Source organism: Homalodisca vitripennis, chromosome 8, assembly GCF_021130785.1.
Source record: "Homalodisca vitripennis isolate AUS2020 chromosome 8, UT_GWSS_2.1, whole genome shotgun sequence".
Classification (NCBI taxonomy): domain Eukaryota; kingdom Metazoa; phylum Arthropoda; class Insecta; order Hemiptera; family Cicadellidae; genus Homalodisca; species Homalodisca vitripennis.
The window spans coordinates 33,926,823-33,951,306 of record NC_060214.1 but is presented as its reverse complement, the minus strand read 5'-3'; the positions used below and the strand labels follow the sequence as shown (position 1 = coordinate 33,951,306).

Sequence of the window (24,484 nt, the reverse complement as noted above, 5' to 3'; positions counted from 1 at the left end):
ATGGCAGGCCGAGTGCGCGCGCAGGCGCTCACGGCCAACAAAAATCAGATGTTGTGACTGACGACAGCTGTTTTGATGTGTCGCGCTCCACCAATATCACAATGGAAGACAAAAGAAGCACTCATGCACATTCTGACGGCATTTCGTGGAACTTAAATGTTTATAATACGTTGTTAAGAGATACCGCGAATTATACCGCTTAGCGCGCTACGGGGAAATTACAATCGGCAATATATACCGGGTTAAAATTGACACAGTCAATAATTATTAACACAAATCTAGCTGTCACGAGTATTATGACTAGTTCTGTCACTTCACAAGTTCACTTCTGGAGCTCAACTCAACTCATGTCACTACAGCTCCGAAGAACATTCAAGTAGAGAAGTCCAGAACCCACTAGACGAGTGGAGAAGGATCACAGCGCCCATCTACTGCTCTCATAAGAAAGGGCGGGAACAGGAGGCTCAAAGAAAACTGACCTAACCCACTGACTGCTCCCCCCGAATGCTAACGACGCTATTCACTTATTTATCCCTTTTGTTATTGTCAGGAGTCTCGATGGTTCGGTCATGTTTTCCTGTATCACAGGTTGACCTGTTCATCTGGAACATTCTTCCACATTCTCATAACACTACCCCCTCCTTAAGACTGTTTCTGCGCCGCAGAACAGTATCTTCAGGGTTCAAGGGGACGGCACAATACCGTCCTCTGGATCACGCCGCCCTGTCTCCTTCGTCTCTACGTTCTTCCAAGGAGTGAAGATACAAATGATGTTGATTCCTGAGTCTTCGGAAGACCTTCTCCAACATTGATCAGACAATCTTCCAGTTTAGACCATTGGTGGCCACAACCTAATTTAGAGATGCTGAGCTTCGTCACACCTAAATACTGCAGGTGTGCACGCAGATTGTCCAGACTTTTCTACAAGTCCTGATATGTAGATTCCTGACACGGTTTTTCCTGGTCACCAGGTAGAAACAGGTGCTGATCCCAACATCGAAAGTGTAGTACTTTCCCTGTAACTGGTCTCTGGAGCTCGAGTTCCTTAATTCCCCCAAACTTCTTCTTGAAGACCGTGGCAATCCCTCGAGTATATCCCTCAGTATGTCACTGGTTTTTGGTTGTGCTGGTGACAAGTATACAGTTTTTTTTGTAACAGGAGAATCAATACCATTATTTAGAGAAGGCCTATTAAATTTTTTGTTTGTTTTTAATTTTTTTTTTTATTTTCCATTTTATGTGTTTACTCTGGATAACTTGACAATTCACTTAATCTACATGTTCCTTTAGTTTTAAACCATAGAAAGATGCCTTAAAATAAATGCATTTCGTTTGTTTCCAAATTTTCAATAACAGCAGGCCATGGAGCATGTCCCCTTTTAAATTTGCCTCACCTTGATGATATTTTTAATATTCCATTTTAATTTTTAAAGTGTTAATCAGGAAGCCAATACTATATTTCTTAATATAGAGATATTTATATGTAAGTGTATAATAAGTATGGTAATAATCAGTAAGTATCATGCCAACATTCAAAAAGTTCAAATCATGAACTATTGACCTTATATTGTTATTAATGGTGGACACAGTAGTTAATTGAAGACAGTAAGCAATAGTGGTTGACCTTGAGCTGCTATTGTCTGCCTACTAGATGTACATGCAGTCTGACTAGGTAACCAAGTACAGCTGACTGACAATGCTAGCTAATACTCTGCTCACCAACTAGATGTTACTACTGGAGTCATGTTTGTAGTTCACTTCCTGCCAGTGACTTTAATTTTTAATAATTATTACTTCTTGTTATTCACAAATTCCATTTTCAATAACAATTACAGTTATAGTGAGAGTTACTATAAATGGTTACACCGTGGACTGTCTCAAAACTTTCTAAATCACTATTAAAATCCTGCTTAAAATTATGTGGTTTTATCTCCTAGAAGTGTAAGTCGCGTATTTCTTATTATATAATTTATATAGTTTATTTGAAAATTAAATAAAAAAAACAAGAGATTTTATATTCATTGCAAGCTTTTAATCCACTTGTTAACCATTAAATAACTTTGAAGATAAAGAAAAATTAGAATAAACTTCTAATTACCTTCACTGTGTTACTGTCACTCACCCCGACATCGACTGTTCCTGAATGTGGTTAGGAACTACCTCATTTAAAATCAACATCGTGAACCAATGCCTTAACCATGTCTGTCTTTCTAAATTCTTACATTCCTTCCATACCACTCTCTCATTTCCCCTCACTCTTTTTCCATGCAATGTGAGACAGGCCACCTGTTCACGATGTATAGCGGTTGAACCGAGAAACCTACATTCTTCGTTTTAACCCAAAACCCCCATATTTCGATCCCCAAAGAATTAAAGAAAATCATTTTTACACCCTAAATGGCACTTTTAGGGGTTAGAGGTCATTTTACATCACGGATGGGTAAAATGTATACAGGGTTTGCCTCACTCTGTATACTTGTAATTTAAAATATTGGCTTTAAACTGTGCTGTTGTTTTCAGTTATTATTTAAATCACCCTATCTCGCATTAGAAAGATGGAGTATAGAAGAATAGTGTGTAGATTTAGCACATATTTAGTTTTATGCCATTTTTGATGGACTGTTTCTGTTATCAGCTGGTGAAAGAGCAGTTGACTGCCTGTAACGTGCCATGCTGCCAGTGTTGCATCTGCCTGTACGGTTTCCGTCAAGGCGACCACTTCACCAAGACCCCTTGCTATCACTACTTCCACAGCCACTGTCTGGCCAAGCATCTTAGGATCTCCCACCCGCATCTTCAATGAGGAGCAGGACAAGCTGCCTGCCTGGCAACGCACAGACACTTTCCAGGTAGGTCTACTGTCACTCACTCTTTCCTCTCACATCTCAATTCTTTCCATGGCCACTGTCTGGCCAAGCATCGTAGGATCTCCCACCGCATCTTCAATGAGGAGCAGGACAAGCTGCCTGCCTGGCAACGCACAGACACTTTCCAGGTAGGTCTACTGTCACTCACTCTTTCCTCTCACATCTCATTCTTTCCATGGCCACTGTCTGGCCAAGCATCTTAGGATCTCCCACCGCATCTTCAATGAGGAGCAGGACAAGCTGCCTGCCTGGCAACGCACAGACACTTTCCAGGTAGGTCTACTGTCACTCACTCTTTCCTCTCACATCTCATTCTTTCCATGGCCACTGTCTGGCCAAGCATCTTAGGATCTCCCACCGCATCTTCAATGAGGAGCAGGACAAGCTGCCTGCTTGGCAACGCACAGACACTTTCCAGGTAGGTCTATTGTCACTCACTCTTTCCTCTCACATTTCAATTCTTTCCATGGCCACTGTCTGGCCAAGCATCGTAGGATCTCCCACTTCATCTTCAATGAGGAGTTGTGATGTTGTGTAAAATTCCAGCATTAATTTGAGTAAAATGTAATGTCTTATATACAAATGTATGGCTTCATTTTTTATTTAAAAAAAATCAATTTCTTTTTGCTAAAGAAGTTGTTTAACGATGATGATTTATATCTAACTTTTTTAAGTACGAGTAGATTATAAAATAATATTTTGTGCAACTTAAGTTTTTTATTTATTTTTTAGTGTTTAAGTATAGTAATAATACACCCAAAATATTAGACCATCACCTTTATTTTATTTTATTTTTATGTGTAGCATTTTACTATACAAGTTACTACACAAAATTTCAAGCACTTCTCTTGTTAAATGCAGAAGTTTTGATGACTTTTCCAAAGTGTATGCGCTTAAGATTTTCACATACTACACATAAGTTTGCACTACGTGACTTTGTACTGAATAAAACACTTAAATAAAATAATAATTGATATAAAGAAATAAGTTATCCTATATATATATATATATATATATATATATATATATATATAATAATGCTGTAATACACACATATGGGTTATCACCTTTCCTGCAGTTTTTTTTTTTTTTTTCCTCTCTTCACTTTCTGGTGACCTTTTACTAATTTTCAATATTGACAACAGTAAAAACATCACGAATCACAACACTAACAACATTAATCGTAATTACATGACAAACATTGTAACAACTACTGCACTATAATATGTTCTCGATATTTTTGAAGAACGGCTCAAATTTCATTTGGAATTTGGTAAATGTTAAAGGCCAATAGAAAAAATTTAATATTTGTAACTGCACACCATGGCAATTTTTGTGCTACATCCTATGTCGGCAGTGAAAGGGTTAAAACCATATCATCAAAATTTTAAATACGTTGAATCATTTTTTGTGTGTTTACTTGTTATGTCAAATTTCACAAGCATTGCTTTTAGGAGAAAAAAAACATGTAAAAATAATGTAATGTAAAATAACATGTAACTGTATTTACTATAATTTGATGAAAATGCATTTTTACTGTTCTTGAGATATCAGTATAGTACTTTAGTTTTTACTTTACTTTAGTTACTTTATATAGAATTTCTATTTAAAAAAACCAAAAACTAACTAAATTAAACTACTATTCTCACTGTTTTAATCACAAATTAAGTACTTGTCGTCTCATTGTTTTACATTTCTTGAAGTAGCTTTTTGCTTTATGTGAAGTTGACATACACATTTTGAAAATTTTATCAGCTAGAATCTGACCCATAGAAAAATTAACTAAAAAACAAATAACATTTCTGACTCCCCGTCCCAGCAATATTTATCATGTGGGATAAAAGCTAATTTTTTGCTAAACTGCACTTTAATTAATTTAAAATACTGTTATTAGAGAATTTGTCAAATCTGACCACTACTACTTATTTCTTTGTATTTGTATTGAAAATACAATAGCCGATAAAATCTACCAATAACTTACTTTCTGTCGAGCGTATTTTTGTTTGCCGAGGTTTGCATTATTAACTGCATATTACCATTAATAAAATATTAAAGTAATTTAAAAATATTTTATACAATTTAAGCCATTCGACTAAACAAAGTACATGTACAAAATTATACACAATGTTAATATGTATTACTCATCTGTTGTGCACTACAGACATTTTACCAACATTGTGGTATCACCTCCTACAGGGTTTTACCTTTAGACATGCTAGTTTCAACTTATAAACAAGTTCATGCAAGTTAATGAATGGTCGCATAGATTGTGGTGAACTCCTATCTCAACTTAACTTCCTTGTGCCTCGGCCCGCGTCCAGAGTCCAAGCGTTATTCAGTCCTCAGTTTGCACGCACCAGTCTCGGTGCTCACGCTCCTGTCAATGTCATGATGCGGCTGGGTAATACTCTACCTCAAAACATTGATTTATGCTCTTCGACCCTGGCTTCTTTTGTCAGCGGAATTAGAGTGATTTTGCCTGATTTGTATGTTGAATAAGCTTTTGAATTGTATTTTGAATCATCATTGGATAAGCTTAAAGTTATACTATTAATTTACAAGAATTTTTTGTGTACAATAATATTGAAATTTTTAGAAAGTAATTTAAATTTTGCTTGGTTTGGCTATGTCCTAATTTATTTATAAACTAGTTGACCCCGGCGAACTTTGTCCCCGCCTTAAAGGCAATATCACATGATCACATTTTTTTACTTTTTAAATTAGGATAATTGTAAATAAAAAAATATAATTATTCAATGATTCTTTATTTGCCATTTATTGTAGCACCTTGTGATAAACTACATTTTTTGTTTTTTTATTAGGCGCGAAAAACAAATAACGCGGATGGTCTTCCGACCCGTGGACATGCCACATTTAATTGGCCATGGGAAAAAACATGGATGTTTGAGATTAAGACCACAAACTTTCAACGATTGGCCTTGTGACTTATTTACAGTCATGACGGATCGGAAATTGAAACCGTTTAAACTCAAATGGCATGTCGGGTGGGATCATCGGGATCCTCGGAATGAGAATTTCCTCACCTTTGAGTATTGTAGTGTATATCAAATTGTTCATCAATTTACCTTACCACCAAACTTGTTCCGTTGCACAGTTTTTGGTTGGTATAAGTTTCGAAGCATGATTACTACAGAACCAATATTTAGTTGTAAATTGTGCCAGGTACATCCAAGGAGTTTAAGCATTCAATTGGATAGTTGGTGGCATCATCTTCATTTGTTACACAGTCAACAGATTTGAAAGAATGCAGTGTACCAATGATTCTCATTCCTGAATTATGTAGTTTAAGTCATCTGCATCTTTATTCTTAGCTGCCAAAATTACTCGCTCACTCAACCATTCATTATTTTTGAGGTTAGTAATGATGTTTGGGAATACTTTGTTGATGAGTTCGTCTTTCGATGAAACAAAGTTACAGATATTCCGAGGAAATGAAATCAATCCGCTCGATTCGTCGACAGGTACTCGACCATTACCGATAGTCAACAATTACTCAGAGAAATCTTCAGCAGATGTATCGTTCAGCAATGCAACTCTCATGTTTGTTGTCAGCTGAAGTTTCCTAACATAGCGCCATAGATTCGATGATTTGAGGCAAGCGTTTATATTTTGTCGGCAGCAGTCGATCTGGGAATTACTGGCAATGTTTGGCGGAAATCGCCAGACAGTAAAATAGTTTGCGCCTCCAAAACATTTTTGAGTTCATTACGTAGATCTTGCTATGTTAGGTTAACTGCTTCCAATGCACGTTTATTGCGCTATTGTGCATTCGTCCCAGATGATGATCTTCGATTCTGATAAAACTTTCGCCATAGCGGAGCGCTTTATAATGTTGCCACGTTGGTTCTTCAATATATTGAAGATTTAACGGCAATTTTTAATGCAGAATGTGCCGTACGACATCCTTCTAGCAATGTGGCTGCTATTCCAGAAGAAGCAACTGAAACTGCAATGTTGGATCTTGCACGAACAGTGGCTAAAACTACTGACATGAGGAATGTCTTACCAGTTCCACCATGTAAATATAAAACCACCGTTTCCATCATCAATTGCCTTCATTAATGTATCATAAACTTCCTTTTGTTGGGGGTTCATCAGGGGCAACATTTGTTTGAACTACTAAATCTAATCTAATTCCTGGTGATCATATTCACGTTCCCATTCCAATTCTCGACTAAATGCGTCATTCATTTTTACGATTTTGGCGCTGGCATTCCTAACCTGAGTAATAAACTACCACACATGAGATAACTCATGTCTTCGATCAATAGTAAGGCCCGATTATGTATCTCCTCATTCATTTTAAGGTCGGAATTTATTGAAACTGACACGAATTTGATGTAAAATATCCTCTGCCATATTATCCTTGTATTTGTGCCACAGGTTAGATGGGTTCGATGGAAAGCATGTCGAAATGATGATAGCAAATAATGTACGTATCTGACTTGGAGATGCAGAGATAACTGCTTTGAATTGTAAAAAATTAAAATTTGATTTGTATTATCTGGATAGTAAAGTCTATGCTTAACAGTGATTGCAGAAACAGTTGAAACAAAATTTGCTGTTTCTCTTAAGCTTACTCTATGCTTTAAAACTATAAATGTAAAGAAATTTAAAATGGTAATTAAATGATATAAACATATATTTCTTTTGTTGCATTATATATGTTTACAAAGAACAGCTGATTCAATTTGAACAAGCCCTTTCACTTAATAACATATGTTTGCTGTAATGCATTTCTTACGGGTATTTCCGTAACTTTTAAAGACCAGTGGGGCGGAATCCTGAATCGGGAACGGGATAAAAAGTATCCTATGTGTTTCTCCCAGTTCTTAGCTACCTCCCCTACAAATTTTTCAGCCAAATCGGATCAGCCGTTCTTGACTTATAAATAGTGTAACTAACACGACTTTCTTTTATATATATATAGATTCATTCTTATATTGTGTTACCATTTATTTAAAATGTCTTCAATAATATATGATTTATTTATTAATATTGCTTAAAATAGTTTATATGCACGAGCTTTAATAATATTGTAAAATTATTTGTATTAAATGCTGCAATGTTAATCTGTTTTGTAGCATCAATAAAGAATTATTGAATTATTATGCTTTTTTCAATCACATTTAAGATACGGAATGACATTGTGGGGCAATAGTAGTGGTGTATAAAAAGCTTTTAAATGGCAGAGAAAGGCATTAAGAGCTGTTAAGAATGTACCTGAAAGAGAAACATGTGTACCAATTTTTTAAAGAACTAATAATAATGACTATTTCCAATTTGTACGTTTATTGTTGTTTAGTGAATGTTTAAGAGTCGTTATGTAATTCTTTAACTAGAAAGGAAATTCATAGTTATTTTACCAGAAAAAACCATATTCTAGAATTACCTACTATCGTCAAACTTGAAAAAAGTAAAAGCAGCCACATATATATATATGAAAATTATGCTATTTAACAAATTACCGGAAACAGCATGGTCTGTACCTATAAACAGATTTAAAATAATAGTGGAAAGCTGGTTAAAAGAAAATTTATTTTATTCTGTTGATAGCTTTTTTAGCCTGTGATAGTAACACTATATTTTGTTAATTGCATATGATATATTATTTTTTTTAATTTTATTTCTGTTTGTGTATTAAGTGTATGTATGTGTTATTGTTATCATAGTTTTATATAGGTTATTTATTTAATTATTATAACTCGTTGTTACCTGTTATTATCTTAGAAATAACTACAGAGAATATGATATCTGTCACTTAGACCGAGATTTATATTAAGAAAATGGTTAACCCATTGACCACTTATCACGGTACCGTCTCGTGACGGCCGACGCGGTACCAAAACACCGATCACGAGCCGGTACCGTGATGACGACATACGTTATTAAATATTTGTTTCAGCAATAGTATGGGCTCAAATAATAAAGTTTATATATTAAACTTAAATTAAAGAACGTGTAATATACATATAAATAAATTAAAGAACGTGTAATATACATATGAATATGTATTAACCCCAGAGAAAGAATGTAAATCTAGGTATAATACTATACCCTTGCGCTTTTTTCGTGTTTGCTAGGATTTGTGTAAGAACACAAATGTCACATTTTACTAAAATCTACGTAAAATTTGAAAAAATTAAGATAAATCAATAAAATAAAATTTTCCTCTTAAAAAATCAAATTTCCTATATAATTACACCAAACATCATATGTTTTGTACTAAAAACAATTTCTTGCTTTCAAAATTTACAAAAAAATAGTTTTTTTAAAATTATTCTTCAAATTAAAATAATCTTATATACTTTAGTGCTTATAAATTACAGTATATTATAGCCCGTTTCATTAGCTAAAAAACAATGGCTCAGTCAACCAAATAGCAACAAAATTGAATGTTTTGTGAGAGTTTTTACTAAACCCTTGCATTTTTTGTATATTTAATTGGTGGATTTATACAAGAAGGTTGGGCGCAAGAATATTGAGTGGCTAATGGGTTAATTGTAAATCTGATTTTGTCAATTGCACAATGTGTTTAAATTCTTGATTCTTGATTGATACCTTAGACATAATTTGCTTTTTCATTTGAGTAAATTATTATGCCTGTAAATGTAATGAGAGACAGGTTCTATGAGTTGTAAATGTGTACAGGCTACTTGCCCCGTATGCAGGGCAGAGGTGGTGTATGATGTGGAGTCGTTGGGTACCGCTCCACCCCCACTAGACCTGCTGCAGGCTGACAACTTTACACCCTCAGCAGAGTTGAGGCGGTTGCAGCAGCAGATGGCAGCACTGTATCTTCGGCAGAAGCAACGTGGCGGAATAATACAGCAGGACAGTGCTGTTCTCCTGCTAACTGTGAGTGTTAACCATCCCTTTATCAATGACCTTTTAGATAAGCTGGAAAAGTCAATAATTCCTGTTAACCTTCAAACTGGCAACTGCAGTATATACAGCAGTTAGGCCACTCGCATACTGCCGTATGTACAAAGTTTCGGTTTAAAACCGAGTATCAGTCAATGGCAGAATAATAGAGCTTTCGTTTGAGGAATATTATCACTCAATAAATCAAACTTCATTCCTCTTTGTATTGTTAGAAGAAGCGTCTTGTGCAAGCAACTGTTTGACTGTGACCAGCTGACCGGGCCGACTGTCTTATTAGTTACATCTGCTGTTGTGTTTTAGTGTCTGTGTAATTGATGTATGTTCTGCTTATATTTTGTTTTGGTTATTAGTAATAATAGCTGATTACTTGAATGAAGTGTCTGTGTAATTGATGTATGTTCTGCTTATATTTTGTTTTGGTTATTAGTAATAATAGCTGATTACTTGAATGAAGTGTCTGTGTAATTGATGTATGTTCTGCTTATATTTTGTTTTGGTTATTAGTAATATAGCTGATTACTTGAATGAAGTGTCTGTGTAATTGATGTATGTTCTGCTTATATTTTGTTTTGGTTATTAGTAATATAGCTGATTACTTGAATGAAGTGTCTGTGTAATTGATGTATGTTCTGCTTATATTTTGTTTTGGTTATTAGTAATATAGCTGATTACTTGAATGAAGTGTCTGTGTAATTGATGTATGTTCTGCTTATATTTTGTTTTGGTTATTAGTAATAATAGCTGATTACTTGAATGAAGTGTCTGTGTAATTGATGTATGTTCTGCTTATATTTTGTTTTGGTTATTAGTAATATAGCTGATTACTTGAATGAAGTGTCTGTGTAATTGATGTATGTTCTGCTTATATTTTGTTTTGGTTATTAGTAATAATAGCTGATTACTTGAATGAATTAAGTCACGCTTAATTTCAGGAATAAATCTAGTGATTTGAGAGAACCATTAGCTGAATAGGAACAGGCATTCTTAACAGACTAGTTCTAGGTAAAACTTTTTATGAATAAAAAACTATAGCAACAATAATAAGCAAGTATTATTATTTCTTTAGCTTTCCTGAAAACCGTGATGCATAATGAGTCCATACATAGATTGAATTTCAGTGTTGTGAAGCAATGGTACAAAATTTTAAAATTACAATGTTAGTCGATTTTGCGCTAAAGTTCAAAAATTGCTAAAAGAAGTTAATATTTTTTCAGTAAAAGAGCTAAAACTAAAAATATTTTTTGGTAAGTATAAAATTGTGTTCCTTTTGTGTGGTTTGGAATTTATATAAACCTTCCACACATATATGATGATATAGTGCAAAGTTATAAAAAAGTCTTAACAAGAATTATATTTAAACACTGAAATTAAATTTTTTTGAAGGTAGGAAAATGTTAATGAATGTATAAAGATAATGTATTATTGCTATTTGGAATATTCTAAAAAACAATCATATACGAGGTCTGTCCAAAAAGTATCCGACCGCCGACCAGTAGGCGGCCGCGGCGTAACCGACCGGCTCAAACCGGTTTTTGGAGGGGAGGGGCGAACTTACTCCTTTCCATATTAGGCATTGAATACAATCCGGTCACTCAGTGAGTCACAGCGCTCTGTTCCATACAGTACTGCCGTATGTGTGCGTCGCATTTGCATTAAATTTTGCCAAAATTTGGCCATTCAGCATCAGAGACGATTACTGTGATACGGAAAGTTTATGGTGACATGTCAATGGGCGATACACAAATAAAAGAGTGGTTTAGGCAGTTTAAAAATGGCCGCATATCAGTGGAGTGATGACCGATCTGGCAGGCCTTCAACGGCCAGAAACGCTGAAAATTTTGAACGTGTTCGTGCAGCAATTAATGAAAACCGTCGATTGACTGTCCGAGAGCTGGAAAAAGATTTAGGAATATCAAAATCGTCAATTTGTAACATTTTACACGAAGATTTAAAAATGAACCGTCTTTCGGCAAAATTTGTTCCTCGGCTGAGTGATGACCGATCTGGCAGGCCAGAAACGGCCAGAAACGCTGAAAATTTTGAACGTGTTCGTGCAGCAATTAATGAAAACCGTCGATTGACTGTCCGAGAGCTGGAAAAAGATTTAGGAATATCAAAATCTTCAATTTGTAACATTTTACACAAAGATTTAAAAATGAACCGTGTTTCGGCAAAATTTGTTCCTCGGCTGCTGACAGAAGACCAAAAGAACTGTCGACTTGAAATCGCACAGGACAATCTGGATTTGATAAAAAGTGACCCAGGGCTATTTAAAAAAGTTATTACTGGTGATGGTTTATGGCTACGACCCTAAAACAAAGGCTCAATCTTCACAGTGGAAAACTCGTGAAGAGCAACGGCTGAAGAAAGTAAGACAAACTCGAAGCAATGTCAAGACAATGCTGACAGATTTTTTTTACCTGGACGGTGTTGTTCATCACGAATATGCTTCAAGAGGCCAGACAGTGAATAAGGAGTATTATCTTGAGGTCCTAAGGCGGCTACGAGATGCAGTGCGAAGGAAACAACCTGAACTGTGGACAATCCGTGACTGGATCCTGAACCACGACAACACGCCAGCTCATTCCTCAAATCTTATTCAGCGTTTTTTGGTCAAACACGACATCAACCAACTACGACAGCCTCCCTACAGTCCTGACATAGCTCCTTGTGACTTCTGGCTATTTCCGAAATTAAAAATGCCTTTGAAAGGAAAAAGATTTGACGATGTTGAACAAATAAAACAAAATGCGACGAAGGACCTGTTAGCCATTCCGCAAAATGAATTTAAGGAGTGTTTCCGGAAGTGGGAGGAGCGTTGGAATAAGGTAGTGGCTTGTGGAGAGGAGTACTTTGAAGGGGACCAGATTGCTGTTGCCGCCGAGTAACGTCAGTTCATGCCAGATGTCAAGGTCGGATACTTTTTGGACACACCTCGTATAATAAGTTGTATATCTGAAGAACTTTTGAGAGGTATATAACAGTTTAATGTAATTCTTACAAACAGCTGAAAATAGGGTGCCAGTACAGGAGCAGGCACCGTCAGCTCAAGGGTTACAAATTTTCACTTTTCACTGTACAAGAGAAAAATGAGTTTGAGACATTTCCATGATAAGGGAATAGCGTGACTATTTGGGTGTGCGGTACACTAGTAGCATGTCAAAAACGTTTAATTATCTGTATAGTGTTCACTGGATCCATTTGAAAGAAAAAATTTAAAAAGAATTTAGGACCCAGAAACTAGCCTAGTGGTATACCAATCAATCAATCAATCAAAATTCTTTATTTACATGAATATAGAGTACAGTAATGGCGTCGTTATTAAAGATGTGTAGATTTCATGTCTTAAAATTGTATATACAATAATAGGTTAGTTGAAATAAGTCAAGAAGATATAAATAGGTAACAGTTAGAGTTAAAAAGAGATGATGAAGCTAAGTTTATATATGGTACAGAAATGTTACCATAAATAGTCAGGCATTGAAAAGTTCTTATAGGGTGTAAAAAGATTTCTGTAGCAGCCAGGTCTTGAGCGATGTCTTGAAGTTCTTGTCTTCTCTACATCTCTTTAGGGAGTTGGTTGAAAAGTTTTCTCTCCATGTAGGTAGGTTTCTTTTCAAACAGGGTGAGGTGGTGCGTTGGCAGGGCATAGTCATATGCATTTCTTGTGTTATAGTTATGATTGTTACCTAGGTGGTCAGGTTTCTGAGCTATTGTGTAGCAGGTGGCCTCGCAAATATAGAGTGAGACCACTGTCAGGATTCCAAGTTCTTCAAAAGCCTGATGGCATGACTGGTGAGGAGTCAGTTCTACTAATATTCGAATAGCCTTTTTTTGCAGAACTAGAACACGGTCCCTGTTTCTTGCTGAAGAGTTTCCCTATGCTAATAGTCCATACCTTAGGTGGGACTCAACTAGAGAGAAATATGCTGTCCTGGTAGTGTCTTGGTTACAAGAACTTTTTACTCTTTTAAGAGCATAAATACTGGAGTTAAGCTTACTACAGAGATCGTCAATGTGTGGATTCCAAGATAGCTTGTCATCTATTATAATGCCAAACTAAACTCAATTAACCATAATCATAATTTAGTATGATTAACCATGTATCACAATGAACATTTACAAATACAGCAATAGCTGTAAAAACAGTAACATCGTCATAATATACAATTAAATTATATACATCAAATTAAGTCATAAACGGTGTTACTCAAATTATTAGTGATTATTCAACTTAGCATTATATATATACATATTCTGGAGTAAATTTTATGACCTATACCAAAATCATCTAAACTTAATCTTAAAAGTTGTGGTGTTAAGCAAACCAATTTAGTATAACAAATTTCTGTACACAACCTCCACTATAAAATTAAAAATAATTGTATATCCTGTCAATTAATTATTGATGTCAATGAAACAATTACGTGTTCCAGGAGGATGGAGGTAGTGCAGCCGATAACAGATGACGCTTGTCGCCATTAACCAAAAAAGTACTTCGTCCTCATCGACGAAACCTGATCGCACCCCGGGTGCAGTGGCAAATTCACTTAATTCTTGTTAAATTAATCAAAGTCAGTACTTGTAAATAGATGTAAGAAATTATTTATTATTGTTATTTTATTTCTGACAGTACTCTGTACTGGCTTTATTGTGATATTTTTAATAGTTTGTTTTTTAAAGTAAATATTATATACAATAATTTTAACTGATTATATTGTGCCCCGTTAAATGGAGTGCAGAGAGTGATATTCTTTGTTATGAATAGCTTTAAGTATATGACTTTTATTAAGTTTTATTTATTTTATGCATTCTCACACCTGAAGCTTTATAAGTTTATAACACATAATCAGAATCTGATCAAATCTCAAGATGTTACATTACGTCTTATCATCAAGGTTATACGTTATTTTTGGTCAATTGAAATTTTGTGTCATATCAAATAAATAATTGATGACCTCATATTTGGATTGTGTGGGATAATATTATTTATAATTGACAGTGCATTTTAAATGCATTGCTTAATCAATCATAGGAAAGATGTGGACAGTACAATATGTTTCTCAACCGTAGTAAAAATATTTATGAAAAGGTATGTTAACCCTCTCCTGTACAAACGGCCAAAAGGAGTCAGGTCTAACAAGTGAATTTTTATAAGCAGTTATGTTTTAATTTTTTAAGTAGTTGCAAAAGAAGTTTAGAAAGTATCTTTTATTTTTGATGTCCAGTACCATGAAAAGAAGAAGCATATGTTTTGTAATTGTGCATGTTGTTACTAACTGCGCATCCAACTGTGCCAGAAAGGATGTTTTGCTTTATGGTTTGTTAGTTTTCTCAATATGAATAGCACAATTGAAAATACATGCCAAATTTGAATCTCATATGGTAATCACGTTTTCATAAGTAACCTCATATTGATATTATAATGTTTTCCATCAAGTTTGTGCTGTTTACGGACAGGATGTGATGATGAGTTATGATTACAGGAATCATTGGTGTCAAAACATTAAAAAATTTATAGATATAATTTTTTAGGACAAAGAGGTTATCAGCCATCTGAAGCTTGTTTACGGGAAGAATTGAAAAACACATGACAACACTTTTTGGGACATTTGAAATTTTATTACACATCCATGACATTTGACTACGAAGTTCATATTCCATATTTAACTGCAGATCATTGTATTAAGGAAGAATCTCAGGGGGTGGAAGCCCCGCAAATTTTTAAAGATAAACATTAAAATTGCACCTGGTTTTTAGTTTCAAACTGGAACACATTTATAAGGTCTTAAAGTTGAACAATTTCACGGGTAATATTACTGAGCGTATATTTTTGGATGGTATTTCATACCTTTTAAACCACCCATTGTGTCAGCACCCAAAATAATTTTCTATATAGGCCAATGCTGCAAATCCCATAGTTTGATTACTGAGTTTATTAATTATTTATAGTTTATGATGACTGTCATCTTGATAAGACTACACATTGCATTCAAATTTATTTTACACGCTTTCATTACATATGAAGGTTTCCAGTAGATTCCAAAGTATGTCAAAAATGCTCCAAGTGTTGGGTAGAAAATTCAGGCATAAGACAGACATTTATAATACTCTGTCCTTAAGCACACACATTTTGTAAAAACTTTAGAGAAATAGTGAGGCAATAAGAGTACTTAACAGTTATAACTCAATTTGGTTAAATGAACCATCATAAACAAAATACAAAGATATGAGTACAAAAGAAACATTCCACACAGTTGAAACTAAATTACGAGCGAATAAACTCTGATTCAAAATCTAACAAATTAAAACATTATACTTCACTTCATCCAATCAAATGTAGTCTTGGATATCGTATATAATTTTCCAAATCCGTCTTAAGAATAAATAGCGTTACACTTTCTTGGAATGATTGATTTTCACTCAATCCAAATTGCCACAAAACGATTATGGCACTACTCGACTTCACTGTGCCATAAAATAAACACTATTTCCCTTATTCTAATTTTAAAAACTCCATTCAAAAAGCTGCTACATGTTATAAATTGTTTTAAAGCTTATTAAATTCTCAACAATTTGGTAGTAATAAGATTATTTGGCCCACACACTATTTATTAAAAAAATGTATGTTTCAGACTTAAGATTATACATTAACTTAAATGTTTAACACTACAACTGATGGGCTACACAATATACCATGTATTATATACAATTACTTTCAGTAAACTGCTAGGAATAATAATATGTAAAAATAAAACTTACAGAAACATTTCATATATTTACTGTAGTCCAAGGTTGGCAAAAATCCCAAAATTAAAAAAAACTCATTTAAACACATAATTTTTTTCTCCTTGAGGACAATTTCGGTAGTTAAACACGTACAATACTCCAAATATAATGTAGATTCAGAGTTTATACACTTACATTCCTAAAAAACCTGTAATAAAAGAACTATAAATGCAGATTTTGCAGTTACTTCTAGAAATATAAAATGGCAGTTCAGCAAAATATTGGTGCTGCCAACATAAATTTCTATAGAAATAAATTATATTTCCACATAGAAATATAAAACTATAGTTTTCGCTAATACAATATGTAAAACTTATTTTATGCAATCGTAATAATGCAATAAAGAATGAGTCTCGATCAAGATGCTAGCGATTGACCATGGGGTAAATGAATCCTGATTGTGACTCTTAGCAGCTCTAGGGTTAATATCAATAAAATAAAACTTATACTTAGTCTAATTGTGAAATGTCTTCTCCTATTTCCTCTGGTTACTTCAAAACAAGTGTTGGTGTAAACAGCATTACAAATCATTTATTTCACACAATTTTTCAACAATTACTGTGTGTTGGTAGCATAGAGAGTGTTAAAGCAGATCAAGGCGCTTTGATGTGATTGGCCAGGAGAGGGTTTATGAGATCTACTAAAATTTAAAAAAGTCTGCATGTTCGTTCGAGTCATGAACAGTGAATATTGTACGCATTTCTTTTACCAAGTTTGAATTCTGATGTTTTGTTCCCTTTTTTTCTATTGAAATTAATAAGCCTCCAGACTGATACGCCAAATTTGGTGTGATGATAAAGACTCATAGGGATTTGATGTTGTTTTTTTACTAACTTATTTAGTTTTCAATCAGTGTTGTTGTGTCTGTACCCAAATAGCCACTGCACCCTAGATTTAGAATTCCACAATCTATGTGTATGTTATAGTATTGTCCATTTCATTAAGTTTTGCATTCCGTAATTATGTGGAAGAACACAAAAATTAATCGTTTTCTTTTGTTTGTCATTTTTATTATTTTAAGTATGTGCTTAGACCTAAGCAGGGAACTTGACCCCTTGGCGGTCTGTGATGTAATACCACATTTATGACAAGGTCATGAAAAAAAAGTAATAGTTTTATACCGCTTTATTGTCTGTTAGGCGATGGAATATTACTTATAGCTCTCATATTGTCCAATGACTGGCCTTAGACCATTGGTCCAAGATATCCCGATCTGAAATCCAGTCAAAACCTGCAGAAAATTGAGTTAACTGTCTTTGGCAAAAATATTAAAGGTCAATTTTTAATGTTTCTGTATCTAGTCATACTCACTGTACTTGAGTAAATTGGTCAATATTGCCTTATTTACCTAAACAACATAAACGGAAAAGTGATGGTTAGTCAGGTTAATGATGGGAAACGGAAAGTCTTCTGAACCTTTCTATCAAGAGTCATTGCACAGACAGACAGGTAACATCACTATTTAAGAAGGACAAAGACTAGTCTTTTCCATAAAGAATAATAGACTATGATGAAACAGAAGGAGAGGGTACAGAGATAAGCTTTATCGTATTACCTATATCTCTTACTAAATGATAACTGTGTAATTCTTATCTGGGGGCAATGAAGAGAATATTGAAGTTCATTGCTAAGAGTTTTCAACTATGCTACAGGGATTTTGATTAAAAGATTTAACAAATCTTTGATAAGGTTAAGGTTATCCATACGTTACTAGTGCAAAAAAAAAATTATCAATTAATGTACAAAAATTTTAATGAGTTAAAATCTCATTGGCAGACAGGGTTTTATAGACCCAATTATACAGTCAACTCAGTTGGTCTAATAGTTTAATTTATTATGTTAAAACTGAAAGATTCTGAAAGTTTTTAATTTATATTATTTATAGAGACAACCATTGATGCTGTAGATACAGTGCAGCCACACCACTAAAATATACTCAAAATGAGATATTGTAGTACAGAGCTGTAGTCAAGGTGTTGATGATAATTTTATTTACTATATACTGTAGTATGTTATTTTGTATTCCCGTGTCATATGCAATTAGTATTTATTTATTTATTTTTAGTTGTTTATTGATTGGTATACTTTTTTATAAAATATTTTGTAGTTTGTAGTGTTTTCCTTGAAAGCAATTTGAACCATGGTTATGCTGAATTTAACAACTCATTTTAATTATTAAAACATATTTTACGTACTTTAATTTTTCACATCAACATCACAATGGTCTACAGTTTAAGAGGAGACTACTACAATTTTCATTGTAATTAATTTTTCTTATTGTCAGCAACTAAAACAAATAACAGGAAAACAATAGGAAGGCTATATTCGGTTCCAGGATTCTCACAACTTCAAATTATATACCACACTTCATGTATTCATGTGTCACTGATAATGAACAGAGCCTCCTGTATGATGCACAAGATTTTTTCGCTATCATTATTCTATAGAACACTCATGCTACACTTTCACTTCCAGTAGTCACAGAGATTTCTAATATCAATTTGGCTCCTTCAGTAACCCTAGTTGATATCCCCATACAAGCCATAGATTCTGTTCTCTAAAGTAAAAATTATTTTGTACTACCCCATCAGGCATAAAGGGAGGATTATCTCATTGGTCCAAACAAAGAACCAATTTGACAATTATCTCGGAAGCGATCTTTGCAACATGATAGCATCACTCAGTGTCATATTATTATCTAATAAAGGACATGTTTGGTGATTACCTCTGGAGCCATCTTTGTAACATAATACCGTCGTTCTGTGACATTATTATTATCTAAGAAAGAAGACAATTTTGGTGATAATTTCTGGAGCCATTTTTTTAATGTGATATCATCGCATGTAATGAAACTATTTGAAAGTCCTTTTTTACTGGAAAAGGATAAGATAATATCTTGAATAAAATTATAATAACATTTAAATTGTACCTTATTTTTATTCAGACGTATTTATTTATGTTTCTTCATTCAAACATAAATGTTTACAATATTTTAAAATTGAATATTTTCAAGCATATGATTAATGACTTTTAAATTCTTATTTTTTATTTTATACTATTGCATTAACATATCTTGAATGCTATAAGTAAACAAATATATTTTGAATTTTTATTAAATTGTTATAATTATTGGTATCAGCTATTTACTGTATACATTATATTTTCAGTTTAAAAGTTGTTTATAATGTCAAAAAATCATAAAAGACAATGATTAAGTATACAATGTGGAAGAATTGGGGTAAACATATTTTACTGTTTCTTTTTTTAATACTCATGGTATAACTACATTCGAAGTAAAGTATAATAGTAAGCACAATAATTAGTTCTACTAACAATATTTTATATTGCACAATAAGTTGAATTATTTGTTCTTTCTAGTCATTTATCTTAACACTTTTTACCGTATGTTCTGGTACAAATATGTTTTAATAAATGTGGTTGTTTTGGGTAGTCTTTTTTATTTATTTTCCTTGCCTCTACCTAAGTACAAGATGTAAATCAGTATATTCAAATACTTTATAGGGGAGTGTCTAATTTTACATGTAGGTGATCATGGAAGCAGTGATGCATAAGAATAGTCGATATTATGATAACAGTAGGATTATTTTATGATGTGATGTGATCATCTGGTCAGTGTCAGTTTTCAGAGCAGATAAAGGATTTTTTTTATTAGAACGTAATAAAAGCAAGAGCAAAGGTGGATTTGAAGATTTCAGCCCTTGGGTTATCCACAATTTGTCGCACTCCCCCACCCCCCACCAACCATGTAGGCTTACCTTGGTACCACAGTGGGTCGACAAGACGGCAGTAGCGAGGTGGCCATGCTAAGTTTGTAATAAAACTCAAATAAAATAGGTTGAATTGTCAACTCATTGAAGTTACGCTTCTTATAGTTGCAGTTATTGTTTTTACCATAAAATATGAGATGTCGCAACATTTATTAACTGGCAAATTACTACAAAATCGTGAGAAAAAGTCAAAACTTTTCTGTTGGATTAAGGACAATCAAATTAAAAGAAGATACATTTAGGAATTACAATACAATAACTTAACTTGTCTCTGATTTTAATAATACGTCCCGGAACATACCATATTTTATTGATGTTAGGACTATGAAATAAATGGAATATATTAAGCAAATGATTGTTTAGACAATTCCAATTTACAAATTTTTATGTTTACAAATTTATTACAAATAATTTGTTCACATATTTTTAACTTTTGGAATAATTTATTTTTTACTAAAATTTGCCGTCCCCTGTATTCTGCAGCCACTGGGCTATAGCCCATTCAGCCCATATGTAAATCCAGCCCTATTTAAGAGCCTTAATCCCAAAAGTTACATCTCTCCGCCAACCATAACTTTTACAGTTTTACATTTGTGGTGTTTGCAGTCATACGGTGGCGTTACTTTTAAACACTTCCTCTCCTTATGAGGACCGATCAACTTTTTTACAGTACCCCATTGTATGGCATATCACTGTAAAGAACTTGATAAAAGTAAAGGCGCGTTCACCCTAAAGTTGACAAAAGATTGTAGAGGACTAGAAGTTGTCAACTAAAAGTTTCTTTTCTCAAATTAGAGCAACAATTGGCAGATTTTTTTTTGAAAACTAAATGTTGCTCTTTTCAAATATAGACCAACAATTGGAAAACTTGTTTCGAAGAATTGGCCTAAAAGGTTTTAGGCTGTAGTGTCAATGATGTCAGACTAAGAAAACGCAATTATTGCCGCAGCTGCCTTGTGTCATAAAGTTCAATTAATTCACTGGTTTTGGCCCTGGTCCATTCGTTCACACTACAGTCTATCATCTTGACACAAATACAACGAAGACACACGATGTCACTAAACATACCTGCAGCTAAAGTAAATGCGTGCACTGACAGTCGTGGATTGAATATGGTGGGGGGATGCTAGCGCCCGACGTCAGGGGGAACAATTCTCCACAAGTTGCTTGCGCAAAACGCGCAGCAACAAGTCTTCCACTTTTAGATGTCAACTTTCTTTGATCTTTACCGACACACCCCCCGTGGGAAATCAAAATTTAGTCGAAGATTTGTCTCTTCACAAATGGAAGATGGGAAAAGTTGCTGTATTTTATAGAAAAAGCAACAAATTGCCGCAACTTGTGGAAGACTTTGATGTAAACGCAGCTTAATACATAATAAACTCCATACAACATAGTGTCCAGTTTATGTTAGAATTTTATAAAAGTTCTCTATCTCTACAAGTAAATGCTTTGTAAAACCCCATAACGCTATGGAAAAATTATGTATAATGTAAAAGTTTTAGGTGTATATGAATAAAAAAAATCGATGTACTCTTTTTGTACTGATTGTGCATTACAGTATTGTTTAAATACTAGGAGAGATTTGATGAAGTATGAAACAGCCTTGGGAAAAAGTGGTCTGCCAACTTCAGTTGTTAGGTCAGTCTGTATTAGCTGGTCTAAATACATCTTCCGTTTAGTGTCTCGAGCTGTAATATAGCGGAGCGGTTATGGGTAACAATGATTAAACTAGTAACTTCCGAAGTAAAGCCAATTTGTTTCTTTGAAAAAACTGTTCAGAGTTGCAAGGCTGTGTGTAATAGCATTCTTTTCCAACTTGATGATTACTGCATTATTTTAATACTGTATGTTTGGAAACGTACATCCGCTGTTAGATCTCTCTAATAGGCATTACTACTTCTCTACTCTCCGTTATTTCCTTTATATTTTTAGCCCTCCTCTTTAACAGGTAGGAAGAGTAGATTTCTATTTCAGTCCACATCTTGGGGTAGTTACAAAACCAGAGCATGTCTCTAGTCATCGATAGAGAGCACCAAGAGTGACTCTGCAACAATTGGGACAAGTAAAATAATTTAAAACCTTTGTAAAATTGTTTTCTCAATTTTTATTTCATAAAAAAAGGCTTGACATTCATTACAGAGTAACTAATACGAATTATGGAAAACGACTGTTTCCTCCAAACAGTTCTGGAACCCATGTGCCACAGACAACTAATGTGAAACGCCAACATGAATCTCGAAACCAAAATTTCTTCACCGTAAAGAAAAAAATTAAATTTCCCTAATGGTATAGATTTGTTAATTTTCTGTGAAAATTAAATTGTATTGTCTTTAATCTCTCAATACCAATTCAAAAAGTGTGGTGTTTGCTTTTGGCCACACGTATAATAATATTGTTTAGCAAAGTTAACAATAATTTAGTGTAAAATTTATGTACATATGTTTTTTTTGCAGAAATTAATTACACTGTTTAACTTAATCATTTTATGTATATGTCTAACCTTGTGAATTTGAGCTGTATGGATCATTTTCTTATAAAAATTTCCACCTATAATCTTGCTGAAGAAGAATTTTCATTAAATGAACAATATTTTCATAATATTTACTTTCTTGTGTGTACAAAATGTAGGGACATGTTATGGCAAAAATATGAATTTTCTAAACACAGATTTTCAGTGGAATACATGTGTTTAGAATCTTTTGGTAGTTAAGTTAAAAATTTACTCGTTTATGACAAATTAAATAAGTTAACATAGTGTAAAGAATATCTAAATAAATACCATATATAAAAATAATATTTGTTGTGTTTTATAAAAATATTGGATTTTTGGCGTGAATTAATTATGTTTTGTGTTATTCTCTTCAATATTTATTCCTATTTTAGGTTTAAATATATCAAGGCATAAATATAGTCTATTATTATTGTATTCCAAATAAATGTGCTTGGTAGACTTGGTATTTTTGCTCTATGCGTACATTTTGATATGAACCTTTCCAAAAATAACCAGGCATGCTTATTCATATATTCTTATGGCTGTCGTATATCAAATAAACAGGTTTGTAGTTTTGAATTGGGATAATTCGTCCATTTTCATAGGAACTAATCAGGGTTGAAACCATAAAAAGAGGATGTGTCTAGATAGGGTTAGAAAAAACATTGATTGATTTGGTTGTCAGAGTGTGAAACGTACATGGTGGCCACATTAGTTTAAAATACATGAGATGAGAAGAAGCCAACGTGATGGAGCGATAAAGAATTTGTTCAAATGAAACTTTTGTTGGAGTGCTTGTGGCAGCAGGGGGTGAACCAGATGACTTGTTAGAATGCCATTATATTGTATTGCTTCACAATTCACTAACACACAACACTATACTCCACCCTGTGGACTTGCCTGGTCATGCAATACCTGTGGCCAGTGCAAATACGAGTGCTCAATGATAGACACCACAACAGATGTACTGTTCACAGCCCACTAGGTCTGGATACATAATGCTGTCACTGACAAAGATGGAATTCGTTAATGAATTGATATAATTTGCCAGCGTCTTTATTATGCCCTAGGTCAGTTTGCTGGATTGTGGTAAAAAATGTTCCATTGAGAAATCTGCAAGGAGGCTGCGGATGGTTACGTTTTGCTTCTGAGTGTAAATAGTAAGGGATTGCTAGCCACAGCTATACTGAGTCAATGATTAAAAATACATCTGCCCTCTAGTGCTTTACTTTCATCCACAAGAAAAATTGAAATCTAATATGCTTAGACTTGTGTTCTACGATTGATTTTCCGACTCAGAGAAGAAGACAATGGTAATCCACCTCTTTCAGAAATCCCATGAATAACACCTGTGAATCTTATGCGAACCAGCGGGAGCTGTTTATTGTCTGTCATAAACTCCGACCTCTTTAACAGGTGCAAAGTACGAGTGGATATGTTAGTGCAACAGTACTACAGCTCAATACATCGGCAGCACAAAACAATAATGCTCTGGACGGCACCGAAACAATTCTTCATGGTTAAGCGAGCTATGTCCTCCTCCGTAGACTAATGGTTATAGTCTCGGCTCTCTAACCGAGAGATCATGGGTTCAAATCTCGGGGAGGTCCAAAAACAATATAATAATAATAAAAACCAGT

The 24,484-nt window shown here is 33.9% G+C and overlaps 1 protein-coding gene across 1 annotated transcript; it reads left to right on the top strand.

Annotated features, from left to right (window-relative positions):
• On the top strand, window positions 1-20,012 carry LOC124368104. Its single transcript, XM_046825378.1, has 5 exons — window positions 1-53; window positions 2,681-2,849; window positions 3,145-3,285; window positions 9,540-9,746; window positions 14,210-20,012. The coding sequence occupies exons 1-5, from the start codon at window positions 1-3 to the stop codon at window positions 14,240-14,242; spliced, it is 603 nt and encodes a 200-aa protein (XP_046681334.1). The 3' UTR covers window positions 14,243-20,012.
• Window positions 20,013-24,484: the final 4,472 nt, after the last annotated feature.